The 14,868-nt window shown below is 54.0% G+C and overlaps 1 protein-coding gene and 1 long non-coding RNA gene across 3 annotated transcripts in view; one reads left to right on the top strand and one right to left on the bottom strand.

Annotated features, from left to right (window-relative positions):
• Positions 1-1,525: 1,525 nt before the first annotated feature.
• VIPR1 (vasoactive intestinal peptide receptor 1) overlaps positions 1,526-14,868 on the bottom strand; it is a 35,236-nt gene continuing 21,893 nt past the window's right edge. Inside the window, exons 5-13 of one of the 2 annotated variants that reach the window (XM_037526849.2) lie at positions 13,571-13,674; positions 13,014-13,143; positions 10,737-10,890; positions 10,138-10,198; positions 9,863-9,929; positions 9,402-9,493; positions 6,880-7,009; positions 6,606-6,647; positions 1,528-5,979 (exon numbers count right to left, since the gene is read on the bottom strand). In XM_037526849.2, the coding sequence (XP_037382746.1) occupies positions 5,788-5,979; positions 6,606-6,647; positions 6,880-7,009; positions 9,402-9,493; positions 9,863-9,929; positions 10,138-10,198; positions 10,737-10,890; positions 13,014-13,143; positions 13,571-13,674 (972 nt within the window). In that variant the 3' untranslated portion in view covers positions 1,528-5,787. Of the gene's footprint in view, positions 5,980-6,605; positions 6,648-6,879; positions 7,010-9,401; positions 9,494-9,862; positions 9,930-10,137; positions 10,199-10,736; positions 10,891-13,013; positions 13,144-13,570; positions 13,678-14,868 lie in introns of both variants that reach the window. The other variant, XM_037526840.2, reaches the window with a different exon arrangement.
• On the top strand, positions 8,519-12,411 carry LOC119258600 (uncharacterized). Its single transcript, XR_005128280.1, has 5 exons — positions 8,519-8,567; positions 9,068-9,192; positions 9,691-9,799; positions 10,532-10,617; positions 12,164-12,411. It is a non-coding gene; the product is annotated as an uncharacterized LOC119258600 (long non-coding RNA).

Genomic DNA, 14,868 nt, shown 5'->3' with positions numbered 1-14,868 from the left:
GAACAGCTCGTTACCCCTCCTGTGTTGGTTTCGCCATTTCTCTGTTTCGTACTTCCTGGCTACCAGCTCCTGTTTCCTGGTCACAAGGTTTGTCTCAGGCCACCTGCTGAGGACCAGGTTACAAGCCACCTGAAGCCCTGTGCTAGAAATTAATTCTTGCCACTGGGCATCCTCGTTGGCCCCTTCCTTATTCCGCTGAGTTGAGGGGTTGGAAGGTTAACCACTACCTTTCCCATATCTATTGCTGCTGGGGATCTGGATGTTACTTAGGCTTTGCCAGAAGGGACCAGTGCATGGAGCAGGAGAAGGAGAGGCCATTCCCCTGCAGTGTGGTGGCTGATGGTGGGATCTGGTTTATGTGGCAGCAGGTGGCCGTTGGGGTGATGTGACCATGCGGATAGAGGTGTGCCCCAATATTCATTCCTTCAAGCCTTTCTTCCTTTAAATTCCTACATTAAATCTCTTTCTACACAGAATACCTAGAGCGTTTCCATTTTCTGCATGGAACCTCCCTCCACAACCTCCATACCACCTCTCTAGCAGCATCTTCTAATGGGCATGGTGGCCCTTCTATGTCCAACTTTCAACTTCTGCACCCTCAGGACCTCATTCCAGAGAGTGAGAACAGGACACATGTCTGATAGATTCTTCCCCTCCCCTCCTATCTCAGCCTTCCCTTCTGGAAGGCTGGTCTCTCTCGCAGGCAGGGCTGTGACTTAAGAGAGTGTGCAGAAGATGAGCTCCGTGTTAGCTATCTTCCCAGATGAAAGGAGATACACAGGAAACATTCTCCTCCCTGCCAGTGGATGGGATTCTGTGTGAGTGTGATGCCTGGGGCGGTGGCAGCCATCTTGCAATCCTGAGGGGCTAAGTCAATAGACAAAAGTCATCACATTGAGGATGGCATTGTCCTACTGAAAGGACGATGTAGGTCCATGTTGACTTCGTTGAGCCACTAAATTCAACTAGAAGCTGTCTATTTTTAGTTGGCATCACCTTGGCAGGATCTCTTTCCTCTGAGCCATATGGAAGCTGGCTCTGAGCCCTTCAAGTTTTTTCCAGGCTGCCTGCTGGGACCCAAGGCTGCTGGGACTGGAGACTAGCCTGGGACTAGTGCGAGGCAAGGGAGGTACTCACCTTGGGTGCAAAATTTAAGGCGGTGACAAAAACTTGTTAATCAGAATAAACAATATTTTAATGTATGATTTTAGAAAGGTAAAATGACTGCAAAAAATAATGAACAAAATATCAAGATTATGGGCCTCCCTGGTGGCGCAAGGGGTTAAGACACAACTTATGAAGCTGTCCGCAGCCACTGCAGCACAAGTTCGATCCCCTGGACAGCGAGGGAGAAACCCACATGGCACAGCAAACCTCTCCTCACTCGCCCACTGTTCCCCTCAGCAGTGTATTTCAGTCAGTCTGCCTGTTCTGTTCCCCACTCTGTCTCTGGTGAATCCTCTCACCCCACACATCCCTGGCCTAAACTCCAGCTCTTGTATGCATAAATAAATAAATCTTTTAAAAATATATCAAGATTGTTTAAATAAAGAGGCAAAATAATTGACTTTGCCAATCTCATTCGTGACAGTTCACATACACAGGCAAGTCTCTGAGAGCTGGGTTTAAGGCCAGATTCTACCAATAACTTGCTGGAGATCCCAATCAAGTCCCTTTCCTTTTCTGGACACTGGTTACCCCATCTTGTCCTGCATGGGGGCTGGGGCATTGCCAGGATGGCCTTTTCCGATCTGTCCTCCTCATCCCACAGCTGGCCAAGGCTACTATCCCTCTCCCTGGGAGGCTGTGTCTCCAGGGCCATTGACTCCTGGCTATTAATATCTCAGCCATCCCTGGCCTGATCAGGGTGTTTAATGACTGCCAGCTGTGGCTCTGGCCCCTTCCCCAGGGAGAGATAAGAGCAGTTCCTGTTCCCACATGGGGGGAGGTGGGAGTGGGGGATGGCCGCAGCTCATTAAAACAGGCCCTGGGTGAGTGGAGGGAATGGAGGGGCTGAAACAGATGCCTAACCCCACCCTGGCCCAGCCCATGGGGCTTCCCTGGTTTCCCTACCCCATCTGGACCCTGTCATTTAGGTCCTGATTCTCAGAGCCTTGGGGCCTCTTCCCAGAAGTTTCTCAGACATTTCACTCAGCATGTCCCAAACCAAGTCATCATCTCCCCAAAACACTCTCCTCCTTTTTTACTCTATATCTGGGGTCACAGCAGGGTCAGGGCCAGGGACACGGTGCCAGAGTAGGCATGGGTCTAAGGGCACAGTCAGTTCTCCTTGATTCCTGGTGTCCCTGGTCTCACCAATCCTGGGTCCTCACCACCTCCTCCATATTTTATCTAGATCTGAAAGGGAGCTAGGAAAGAGACCTAACTTCTGTGCCACCTGGTCTGCTAGAGAAGGTCTACCCCCAGGTTTGGGGGTCTCAGGGGCCAACTTTGGCTAATTACTAAAGTGCCCACCAGGTGGCGATAGAGATGAGCTGATCTGGCTTGACAATGGCTCCATAAAGCAGGAGGGGGTACTGGGAGCTGAAGGGAAGAAGGGGTGCAGGAGAAATTCAGCTCGTGGTTACCCCCACCCCATAGGCAGCCTGGGATCTCTGCCTGTGACTCCTGCCCTCCCAAGGCAGTGCTTTGGCTTTTCCCATTCCTGGATATGTACCCTGGACTTTCCACCTCAGGGCAGGGCCCCTCCCTGTCCTCCCTTTTCTTGTCCAAGTCTTGGATCACTCTTGTTCCACTCACTTCCCACCCTCATGGCTGGTGACTCTGCTCTCTCCCCAGCCTTCTCTCCTCACCCTGAAGCCATGACTCATGAGTGGTAGAATTTCAGGCTCTGTGCTAAATGGTCAGGTCCAGCTTAGTCAGGGCTCTACATGTGGACTTCACATAGGCAAGGAAGCCTGTGGGGACCCTGACATGGAAAGTGGGTGCTTCCCTTTCCTCTGCAGACACCTTGCTTCTAGGATCTATGGTCAACCCGTTTATTTCCCCTTGTGCCATCCCCATCTTGTACCAGCTTGAGCTCATCTCTCAGTTCTTTGCATAGGCTCTGCATATCACCTGGACCTCTAGACTTCTTGGGGCTCCCCTCTCTAGCTGCTGTCCTCTGCCAAAGCCCAGGGGACAGAGTGGGTAGAAGACTCTGGGCAGTCCCTTTCCTCATTAGCCACCCATATTTTAGTCAGGGACTAAACGAGGCAACCTATCACCCTCCCCTCTTGTGCAGGGGGAGAAAATGAGGTCCAGAAAGGGACAGGGACCTGCTCATGATCCCAGAAAAAGTCTGAAGCAGAATGGGAACTGAAAATCTGGCACTGGGTCTTCTGGACCTTACTGAGGAATATGGCAGTGGACAAGGCCTCTGGGTACAATTCAGCAAGGCACTGAGTTGGGAGGGGGGCGAGGGCAGTGAGAGAGGGAGTGCCATGCCCCAGCTGGTGAGAGGAGCATTGCCTATTCCCTGTCTATCATCCTCCATGCCTTGTAATACTAGGGATATGAGGCTATCAGGGAATCCCACCAGCACCACTAGCACGGTTGGCCTGGGCAGGGTAGGGAAGGGAGAAGGGGCATTCTCTGCCAGACCTGGGAAGTCTGGAGTCAAGGGCCACCTCCTTCTCTGTCTGACAGCTGACCAAGCCCAGGGCATGGCTTGGCTGGAGCATGGCTCTGGATGGAGAGTCCCCTCACCTGGGTATGCTGGACCACTGACTAAAGGGTATTTGCCCAGGATTGCCCCTGCTCCTGTTCACCTTTTGCCCCAGGACCACCCTTGACTCAGGTCCTCTGCAGGGTGCTAGATTAGAGCTGTCCTTGGTGATGGGTCCTGAAATGGTACTGAGTCAGATAGGCTCTGGAAGGACCCATGCAAGCAGATCCAAGCCTTTGCTAGTCCATTCTGGCCTCTTTTTTTCCCAGTTTGGCATCCATCTCCTGCTCCTGCAGCAAGAAAACCTCCTTGCAAGTTTGCAAAAAGTTGAACCCAAAGAGGTCAGCTCAGGCAATGGTTTTGGAGACATCTCTTATGACTGACGTCATCTTCTTCACCCTACTGCCCCTGTGTCTAAACCTTTCCATTGGTCAATTGTCTCTGCTCACTTGCTTGTTTGGGTGGTGTTTGCACTGTCCTCTCTGTCTCCTCTTGGCTGAACCCTGGGCAACGGAAACACGATCATCTCAGAGCCTGTGTGTTCCTTGTCCCCAGGAGTGGCTGGGGCCTCTGAGATGTCCCTCTAAACCACCTCTGAGACCTTGGACAGCTCTGTCAGCTTTTTTTTTTTGGTTGATCCAAAAATAGAGCTATCTCCTCTTGGCTATCTCTAGATTCAGGGGGTGACAACCTGGTATAACTCCATCATGCTCAGAAGAGAGAAGATATCACTCAACCAGATGTGACTCAAGGGCCCTTAGAATTACGTGTTCCTCACGTGGAAATGCAGGTTTCCCAAGGTGGGTAGGAAAGCATCCAGCTTCAGTGATATTTGGACTATGCCTCTTTGCAATGGTCAGGATGATCCCAACTTGCAAACTGTTCCCCATTTTTGGCCACACAGGAACATCAAGCACCAATGAAACCAAGCTCATTCAACCCAGCATTTATTGTTGCACAAGCCTATTTGCAGTTCTGGTGGTGGCGCAGGTTGGAAGCTGTGTGGTCATGGGGGTGCAGGGCAGACACAGGATGCTATGACCACAGCCTGAGGCCCAGCTGATGGTGGGCTGGAGGACTGGTCGGCCACGCTCCAGGGAGGGTGGATGGGGATAGTGGTAATAACAGTATCAGTGGTGATCATATAACCAAGAGGATCATTTGTGACAACGTACAAAAGGCAGTGAAGTGTCTGTGCTTTCACCTTCCCATCAATCAGACCTGAGTTCAAATCCTGCCTGTGTAACAAGGCCAGGTCCCTGCTGTCTGTGAAACTAGGTTTCCTGATTTGTGAAATAGAAACAGTGGTTCCCATCTTGCTGGGCTGATGTGGGGACTGAGAGGCCCACAAGCGCACATCTGAGTCTGTTCTAGTAGCTGGCATAGACGTGGGCCGTCAGGGGAAGAGGAGGGCTGACGCTCTCTCCCTCATTGTCTCATTCTTCTGGGGACTTGGGCTCGGACCCCAAATACCATCCTGCTCCTCTTTAGTGGAGACTATGAAGACGCCTATGCTTCCCAAACCAAAACTCCATATCACAACCACACCTGCCTGAGGCAGAGAAACTCATTTACCCAAAAGAACTGGCAGCTAAGAGGACACTGGGGGAGGTGACTGTGTCTTCAGAGAGACACCCGCCTCAGTGGCACTGTTCAACCCAAAGAAACTTGACAATGAAGGTGCAATTTCAGGCACTGTTGGGGTGGCGGCGGCAAGTTCTTTGTCCCCTCAGATCACACTCTGTTCCCACAAGCACTGTTGGAAGAGGGGTCATGGCCTTCCTTCGATGGGTCAGGAGAGATACCAGGGGGCAGAGTCAGGCGAGTGTGCAGGTTTCTTGGCCTTTGGGAAAGGTGTCTGATGACCGGCTTCCACCCCACATCTTCCAGGGCAGGAGCTCCCAGCGCTCCAGCGTGCTGAGAACACGCTCATCCTTGCTCCCTGCTCTCCTCAGGCGGCACAGGAGCAATGTCTTCAGGGCTTCTGGGCAGTGACCTGGGGGCTGGTATCCTCCAAGCAGAGGTCTGGGGCTGGCCATGCCCAGGCAGGCCTGTGGCCCCCCAGTGCAGCTCAAGGCAGGTGGGTGCGGGCAGAAGGGGCCTTCCAGGGCTCCTGCGGGTCAGATCAGGGAGACTTCGGCCTGGAAGCTGGAAGAGCGGCGGGCGCCAGGGCTGACGCGAGTCAGCATAGAAACCTGGGTGCTGCACGTGACCCCATTGCTGCCTCCCAATGGGTGGTGGTATTTGGGGTCCAAGCCCAGGACGCCCTGCAAGTGCCAGCGCCGCCACTTCCGCCGCAACTCTGCCTGAACCTGGGAGGAGGGACAGTGTCAGGTGCGCCCCTGCAGAGCCCTGTCCACTGCTGATTGAACTGCTTTCCCTTCCGTCTAAATTGAGAGACCTGATGCTACCTGGGCCAGGCAGAGTTGATACCCATAGGGGCAAAGGTCAATTCAAGTCATTGGAGTGGGTGGAGGTGGGAGGCAGAGAGGACCCAGGAGCAGGGGGTGGGGGGGAGTGTAAGGGGGGTGGCTAGAGAGGACACTCCCTGAAGGTGGCTGCAGTCCCTTCTTTTGTTTCCTACCCTTCAGCTCACTTGAGCTTATCCAAGTGGGCTTTTGTGGTTTGTGCCCAAGACACCACAGTTACTCAGCCTTGCTGCCGTCACCCTCCCCAGGGGCTCTACACAACCACTTCACAGACTTGGACATGCTCCCGCATTCCTTGGGGGATTGCCTGAAAATGTAAATCCTAAGCAGATGGGGGTGGGTCAGGAAATTAGCATTTTTAGCAGGGTCCTATCCTAGGCACTGCTAACCTACTGGTCTGAGGACCACACCTGCATAGCAAGGTTTATCTGTCCTTGCTCTGCTTCTGGACCCCAGAACCATATGAGTTCTGCGTTCTGCCCCCACCCTGGGGTCCGGCAGAGACTTACCTCCCCATTGAGAAAGCAGTAGAGGATCGCCACCACAAAGCCCTGGGAGGGAGGGAGCAGAAGAGGTGAGCGACATACCCCAGGAGCCCTCAGGCCTGCCCCACTGCTGGCCCCAACCCCAGTGTTCCCCAGATTATGCAAAGGGCTAAGCACATAGCAAGTGCTTAACACTCAGTACAATGAAAAGATTAGAATACATTCAAAAGAGACACTTCTCCAGGTGGAATTCCCTTAAAGGCCAGAAGACCAGTTAAGTCAATGGTGCGGTGCATACCTGGAAAGAGCCCAGGACGAGCTCAAAGGCCAGTCTCACTTCGGCCTTGAAGTTGTCGGGAAAGAAGGCGAACATGATGTAGTGTACTCCAAACAGGGGGATCAGCAGAAGGGTGGACTTGGCCAGCCTCCTGGGGACAGAGGAGAGCAGGCAGTGGGTATGTGTATCCACACGTGTGGATAGATAGGGCCTGCCAGGGGGACCGCGAGGGGCGCAGGAGAAGGGCCAGTGACCAGGAAGTGAGGATGGACTGTGCTATTTTAGAAACAACACATCCACACCTGGTCCTCGCCCCTGTCTTCAGTGCACTTGAGTCCTTCTGCCCAGGAGGAAGCATGAAAGAGAAGCCCCTATTCTCACCCTTCCAGAGGACAGAGTATAATGGAAGGCCAGTGCTGAACCCAGAGGATGAAGCCTAATGATGGTATTTCAGGCTCTGTGGCAGCTAATGGGGAGATGTTCCCAGGCACCAGAAGACCCTGTTTTTTCCCTCTCCTGGTCTCAGTTTCCCCAGTCTGTATAATGGGGTAAATATATACTTGGTCAAATTACAAAAACGGAGCCCACTGTATACTCAGAGATGTGTGGGGTGCTATAAAGTTCAGTGCATCAATAGGAGACTGAGAATGAGGAACTTTGTAGTTGGGATGCTGACCACACATGCCCGAGGCCCCTTGGAAGGTTGGTGGGTGCTCGACTTTGTGCCTGTTCATCCATCACCAAGATGTCAGCGAGTACAGACCTCTGTTTTTGGCTTCTCCACTTCTTCGGGATTTGCCACCTTTTCTGGAATGGCTTCCCTCTCCCCCCACCTCCCCATACCAGGACATATGCTGCCACCCTGCTCTTAGGGCAACGTCCATATCTCTCTGAATGATTGTCCCTGTCCCATGGAGCAGGGCTTATCCTGGTTCAGCACCCCGAACCCCCTAACTGGTCCAGGCGGTGTCAGCCCAGGTTCCCTGGCTGGGGGAATGGTGGGGGGGAGGGAGGGTCTCTGCCTCTCTCTCTCCCACATTGGCAGCCAGTTCTGCAAAGTGAAGCCCTGAGCCTGAGGGCCCTGACCCTCTCACTCCTTCCTGGTCTCAGTTCCCAGTCACACCAAGATCCTGAGCACGACCTGCCCCGCTCCGCCTGCAAACCTACCCCACATGCCGAGGCAGACAGATGGAGGCTTTCTTTAAGTTGAAGGCTTATGGAGAGGTGGAGAGTGGGAGCTGGCAGCCCCTCCATGGGGGCTCCATCTCCACTCTGCCCACCCTTTCTGCCTGCTAACAGCTGTGCAGCTTCCATCTCACCCACACGGACCTGGTGATGACCAGCTGTCTTTGCCTCTGATTCAAGATCTTTTGAGTGTACCTTGGGGAAAACAAGGCCCCACAGGCAGAGGAGAGGGTGCACAGGCCTGATGTGTACTCCTCAGCAGACTGCAGGCTGCAGACCCCCGCAGAGCCTTCCCTCCTCAGACAGGAAGGGAAGCTCTGCCTACACACCCAGTGGGAGAGAAAGCTGCCACACCAGGAACGTGAGCCTTAGTCTCATCAGAGAGAATCACAGGATTCCAGAATAGAATCCTAAATCCAGCTCCTGACATTCTAGCCAGAAATCTTAGAACTCCCCAAAGAGAAGCCAGGCCAGGAAGAACATTCTAGAATCCCAGGACTGGAAGGCCCTATGGGACATCCCAGGTTTGTCTTGTCTATGCAACACTGATAACTTCCTGTTCCCATCTGTGGGCATGCAGACCCCCTACTCCCTTCCCTCGGCCACCCTTTTAAAAATGTTTCTTTAGTTCTATCTTTGAGCATTGTTGTTCTCACAAAAACCTGCCTGGTTTTCCATGCTCTCAAGCATCGGGAACAGTCCTCGCACATTTCTAAACAAGGGGCATGATCAATGTCCCACGGACACTGTGCTCTGCCTCTGCCATGGCCACGTGCTCCCCAAACCTTGGGGAGAAGGGATTGTCCGTCAGTTTTGTCATCTGTAAAATGGGGGCAATTTATAGGAGGCTGTGTAAATGAAATAAGAGGATACATGCACCCCCTTAGGAAAACCCTCTATCACACACCTGCAGCTGTTATTACTGGGGAGGACTGAGCCCTGAAGATGGCCATCTTATTGAGGACTGGGGGTTCCCCAGGGCATTCACCTACTGTGCATTTATTGTGCCCCTTTTCTACGCCAGGCACATGCGAGGGACTGGGCACATGGTGTGAACAAGACATGGGTTATCGGACACGGGTTATCTACTGTCTTCTTTAGCTTCCTGGCTTGGCAGCAGGTACACACCTGGGTCTGATCACCTGCCAGGTGGGTGACCGCGGAGAAGCAGACCTGGGCCTGAGGGCAGTCTGCTGAGGGCGAGGCCCGACACTTGTGCACTGAGCCCCACCATGGGGGTGGAGGTGGGTTAGAGCAAGATATCTTTTTGGTGACTCTGGAGGCTCAAGGAGATGTGGGATATTTTAAGGACTGTGGGTGGAGGTCATAGGGGGCCAGGGCATTGGGCCCACACTCACGAGTACGGGCTGCTGTCACTCTTCCCGACATCTGGGGGTCGAAGTTTCTGAACAAGGATTCGGATGATGCAAATGAACAGGATGAAGTTCACCTGGTGAGTAGAGCCCAAGGTCGGGGGGTCAGAGAGGGGAGCCTGGGCCTCCAGCCTGGGCCTCTCATCTTCCTTAGGACCCTGCTTCCCCTCCATCTTTTCTCTCCCCTAGCTCTTCCCTCTTTGGGCAGGTCTTCAGGAAACTATTTCATACCCCTAAAGACTGAGCATCCCAATCTGCTTTCTCTGCTCTACAGGAAGAACTGGGGGATAGGAGTAGAAAGGATGGCGACAATCCTGCTTTAGGTTTTTGGGAAGCCAAGGTTTCAGTTCTGACCTAGACACAGATCTCCTGTGTGACCACAGGTGAGGTGACTCTTCAATCTGGGCCTCAGTTTCCCCATCTCTAAGTGTGGGAGGGAGCCTTACCAAGATGGAGGTGAGAATAGGGCCCTTTATGATCCACCATAATGGAGAGTCGATGGTGTCCCAGCATCTGGGCAGGGGAGGGTGGGGGAGAAGGAGAGAGGTTGTCCTCAGCCACAGAGAGAGCCAGCAGTCCTTGAGGTTGTCCCTGGCTCTGCCCCTGAGCCCTTTAGAGATCACAGGCCCAGAGTCTGTGGTTCCCAGTTCCCCCTCATCCTACCCTGGGGATCTGCCCCAAGTGATGGTAGCCAGAGGAAGGGGGTGGGGTGAGAGCTCACCCAAAATTCTCCAAATAGATCCTGACGATTGTCCAGATCATGGTGAATGTGCTGGGCACCCCTGTCAGGGCCAAAAGAGAGAAAAAGAAAGAAGGGCATAGAAGGGGGGGATGGGGGACATAAGGGAAAGATTGAGGAGAAAGAATCAGAGAGAAGGAAGGAGAGAGAAAAGGGGGGGTGGTGTTTCCAGAGCTGCAATCCTACAGTAGCATAAACTGTTCACTGTGCAAAGATGCTGCACCGAGGGAGTGAACCCGATGCCTGAGAATCTCTGTCCACCTAAAGGGAGAATCTTTTTCTATGGAGGCACTTTATAGACTAGCAGTGGCCTTGTGGGTTTCAAGGGCTGAAGGGGGAGGACTTTTATGGACCTTGACTGTCTCCCACTCATCAGCCCTAGGTGCAGCCATTGTCCAAGGACACCTGCCCTGGGCCAGACATGTGGGAGGTGTTGCCAAACCTTGGCCGGGAGCCTTGCAGGTAGGATCTGCAGCCCGGCAGGACCTCAAATGGTAGGCTGCCTTGCCATCCTCCCCCAGTGAGCTCCCCAGGCATCATCCCCTCTAACCCCAGCTTGGCAGCCCTCCCTGGTACCATACCCCAGCCGATGAGTATGTACCCCCAGAAGTACTTCCGCTCGGAGAAGAAGGAGACGGCCAGCAGGGTGTACAGGTAGAGGCCCTCCACCAGCAACCAGAAGAAGTTGGCCATGACACAGTACTGGAATAAGACCACAGCTGCCTTACAGCCCACCTGCAGAGGGTGGAACAGAGAGGACTCACTAGGGCTACCCGGAGTTCCTGCTGGCCCACGTGTCTATCTGGGGTGACATAGTTGCAGTACAGCTGACTTAATCACTTTGTTGTTTTTGCATTATCCCCTTTGAAAATACTCAGTGATTTTCCTATTCTCCCTGACTTTAGATCATCTGATACTTGTTTTTTTAAATTACAGACTCATCGATTTATTATCTGTTCATCTTCCTATCTATATTTCTATCCACCCCACTACTCATCCAATCATCCACCCACCGACCTACCCATTTATCCATTATTTACCCACCCATCCACTAGACATCCACTGCCTACACTCCCATTTTCTATCTGCCATCCGTGCATCTCTACCTAGGCATCTTCCCAGCCTGCTCACCCTCATTTACCTCTCCATTCATCTGTCCACCTACCTAGACCACATCCACTACAAGCCATTCATCTAGCTCAATCCGTGTGTTCATCTACCCACCCATCCATCAATCTGTTCCGCCATCCATCCACCTACCCTCTCGCCATCATTTATCCCATTTTTCTTACTTTATCCATCTGTACTTCTACCTACTCAGTCACCCAAATGTCTGTTTACTCAGCCACCCGTCTACCTACCCATCCACTTAACCCCTTTCTCCCACATCTACTCATTCATCTTCCAATTAGGATAGAAGGTAGCTGGAGGAGGCATATGTGAGAAATCCTGCCTGAGTGTGCAAAAGTCCCCCGAATGTGTGGGGATGTAGGGCATGGAGGGAGGCCCAGATGGAAATGTTAAGGAGAGATGAGGACTGAGAGATGAGGAGGGGAGGTGGAAATGAGGAACAAGAGGAGGAGGGAGGACAACTCATTCTGGGGGCTCGAGGAAGAATGGGTATCAGGGAGATGAGGACAATGGAGGAGTCATGGGGTCCCCTGAGCAGGGCAATTGGGATTCTGGGTTGCCCATCTGGCCTAATTAGAATTGAGCCAAGAAGCTTGTGAGCCAGAACTTAGAACCACCACCCTCCTCCAGGAAGCCCTCGAGCTTCCACACCTCACTGTACTCACAACCTGGGTTCCCACCCTTCCTTCCTGTGCCCTTGGCTTTGAGACATCCTCAGAGAACAGCCTGTCCTCTTCTGCCTTTGGCTGAAAAGCCCTTCCACAGGCTGCATTCGGTGCCTACAGCTACAGGCTGCCTACTTCTCCCTTCCCCCCATTTGCTTTATAACAAGAATAATTCTGCTCTTTAACAGGACGATTATTTGTGCTTCTCTTAGACAAGTTTCGCAGAGCTGCTAATGAATGGGGAAGGCAGTCTCCACAATTATCCTTAACAAGTGCATTGGAGGCCCAGGCTCCAGCCTGCTCCTCAAGCTCCAGTGCATGCCCCGCTGTCTGACTCTGGACTGGATCTGCTGAGGGGCTCTGAATGGTCAAGGTGGCTCCTTGGGACTCTCCCTCCCCCTCGTCGAGATACCTGAGATTTTGCCATTAGAGGTTCATTCTTTGGGAAGCAGGTCCTGCAGACCCCTGAGATGGTGATAAGCTTCTGGGGTTACTGAGGAAGCCATGAGTCACTCACCCCAAGGAATAGGTGGGAGTCAGGGCTGGTTTCCAGCTCTCTATCCTAGCTGGGGGGGGCCTTTTAACCTCCACTTCCTAGGAAGGCCCAGAACTAGGCTGATGAACTGGAGGACTGTGTGAGTTTGGATGGCAAGTAGGGGCAGCGGGAAGGGCGGCGTGGTGAGGAACCCTGGCACACAGAGAGCAGAGGGGAGAATTGGAAGGGATCTTGGAAGTCCCGCACAGATGGGGAGACAGGCAGGAAGTTCCCTAGGGGCACGTGGGACATCAGCAACAGGGATGAGATGGGGCTCTGGGCTCAGCCACCAAGGGTTCCGTTGTTTCCCATGGAGGAGGGGAGTTCTCATCGGCAGGAGCAGATCTGTGCGCTCCCACAGGGCTGAGCATCGTCTCGTGTTGCTGACAGGACAGAGGGGTTCAGGGGTTGCCAGGTGGGGTTGGAAGGAGGCTTGGTCATCCTTCCAGAGAGAGGGAAGAAGAGAGGAGGGGAAGCAGGGAGAAGGCGGAGAGGAGATGAGCAGGGGGGAGGTGGGGGGCCCTCACCGAGCCCTCGCAGTGGTCTGACTCCCCGCTGTCGAAGAGGGCCAGGTCTTTGATGAAGACGGCGATGGCCCTCAGGATGAAGGACATGAAGAGGTGCATGTGGATGTAGTTCCTCGTGCAGCGCAGCTTCCTGCTGGGGCAGGCGGTTCTGGGAGGCCGAAGGGCCCTTGGACCCGCACCCCCCACCAACTCTGCCTGGTGCTCTGAGCAAGGGTAGGGTGGGGAGAACATGTGGCCTCTGTCGTGAACCCTGTCCCCTAGGGGAGCCCTGCCCCAGGTGCCCCATCTCCATGTGCAGCCTGGCCCTCGAGCCTCGAGGGCCTCATTCCATCCCTGCTATCCCCCACCCCCCCTCCTCACTGCAGGGTCATCCTGTGGGGGTGACTGACAGGCAGGACACTTTGAGCAGCCTGTCATCTCCAGGGGAGGCTGGCCTGGCAAGGGGGCTGGGGCCGGGACTCTGTGCAGCCTGGGGGGTGACCTGGCCTGGGCTGGCTCCACCACGGTGGTGAACCGGCTCAGTCTTTTTGAGGCCCGTTGTGGGGGCTGGATCTCACCTGAACAGACTCAGGATGGCAGTGGCAACCAGGAGGGCAGCGAGAGACAGGCTGTAGCCGATGGTGTAGCCGGTCTTCACAGAACTGTAGAACACTGTCTGCTGCTGCTAGAGGGAGGTGGTTGAAGATCTTGGCTGGGGGCAGATGAGCTCACCTAGGGGTGTTTGCGGGTGCCCTTTTCCCCTTGTCATGGCAGATGAGGAGGTGGAGTCCAGGGCTCCCCAGAGCAGCTGAATGGCCCCCTATAGTCCCCAGACCTAGCCTCAGTTTCCACAGACAGCACAGAACTTCTCTCCAGGGTAGGGGCAGGGGTTGAATTCAACCCTTTCTGCTCCTTCCCAAGTGAAGCAAAGACCTCACAGTTCCATCTATCCACTCCTTAATCAGGGGCTCAGGACTCCTTTGTGCCATTTCTGGGCTTGGCACCCTAAGGGGTCCAGACTGCTTGCCCTTCAGACCCCCCACATGAAGCCCTCTCATTGCATGGTGGGGGGAGGCACACAGGGAAGAGGGAATCTTCAAGACACTGGGGAGATAATTTCCTATTTGGGGGTCTCAGGGGCTGCAGTCAGCAGGATGAGGGCAATTTGGTCTTTCTGGGGGTGCAGGATTAAGCTGGAATCTGAGGGCTCCTTGCTGCTCCCCTGCCAGCTCCTCTCCCCACAGACACACACACACAGAGTCAGTCAGTAGGCAAGGCCTCCCTTCCTCTCCTCCCCCTCCCCCGCTGCAGCAGAGGCAGGTGGTTATGAGGATTTAGATGCTGCCTGAGGTGCTGGTGGGTTCTGAAAACCTCTGAGGAAATTGCTGCCCTCTCAGGAGAAGTGAAAGACCATCTGAGAGGATGTCTGTGGGCAGGGCAGACGTCACCGCAGACCCACAGACACACATAGAGATGTACATTCACACACCAGAGCCACGGGGGTCACCTAGCTGAGGGGCCTCCCATCAGAAACCCCACCTGGCTCCTGGGCCCATGTCCCTAGGACACTGCTAGTGTTTAACGAGGCAGATCCCTGTGCCGGGACAGAGGGTCCTCTCCTTCTCCCTGGCTGACTGCCGGGGGTCTGTGACTGGTTTCATCTGGGATCCACACTTTGGCTTCTCTTCTGCATGCAACAGGGAAGATGGTCTCCACCTGCCTAATGACATCCAGGGCTGCAGCAAGGCTCCCCAGAGGCAGTGGGGCGGCCCGGCCTGGGGGTGTTACCTCAGCCTTTGGTGCTTAGAGTCATCCTCATGAAACCCTCTCCTGCTCCCTGTCAAAGCAAGCTGGGGGGGTGAGCCCATGGGAAAGC

The sequence above is a fragment of the Talpa occidentalis genome, unplaced genomic scaffold (assembly GCF_014898055.3).
Source record: "Talpa occidentalis isolate TD23 unplaced genomic scaffold, MPIMG_talOcc4v2.1 talOcc4.10, whole genome shotgun sequence".
In the NCBI taxonomy this organism is placed as follows: Eukaryota; Metazoa; Chordata; class Mammalia; order Eulipotyphla; family Talpidae; genus Talpa; species Talpa occidentalis.
Note: the sequence above shows the minus strand (reverse complement) of the source record. Positions and strands in the feature narration are given on the sequence as shown.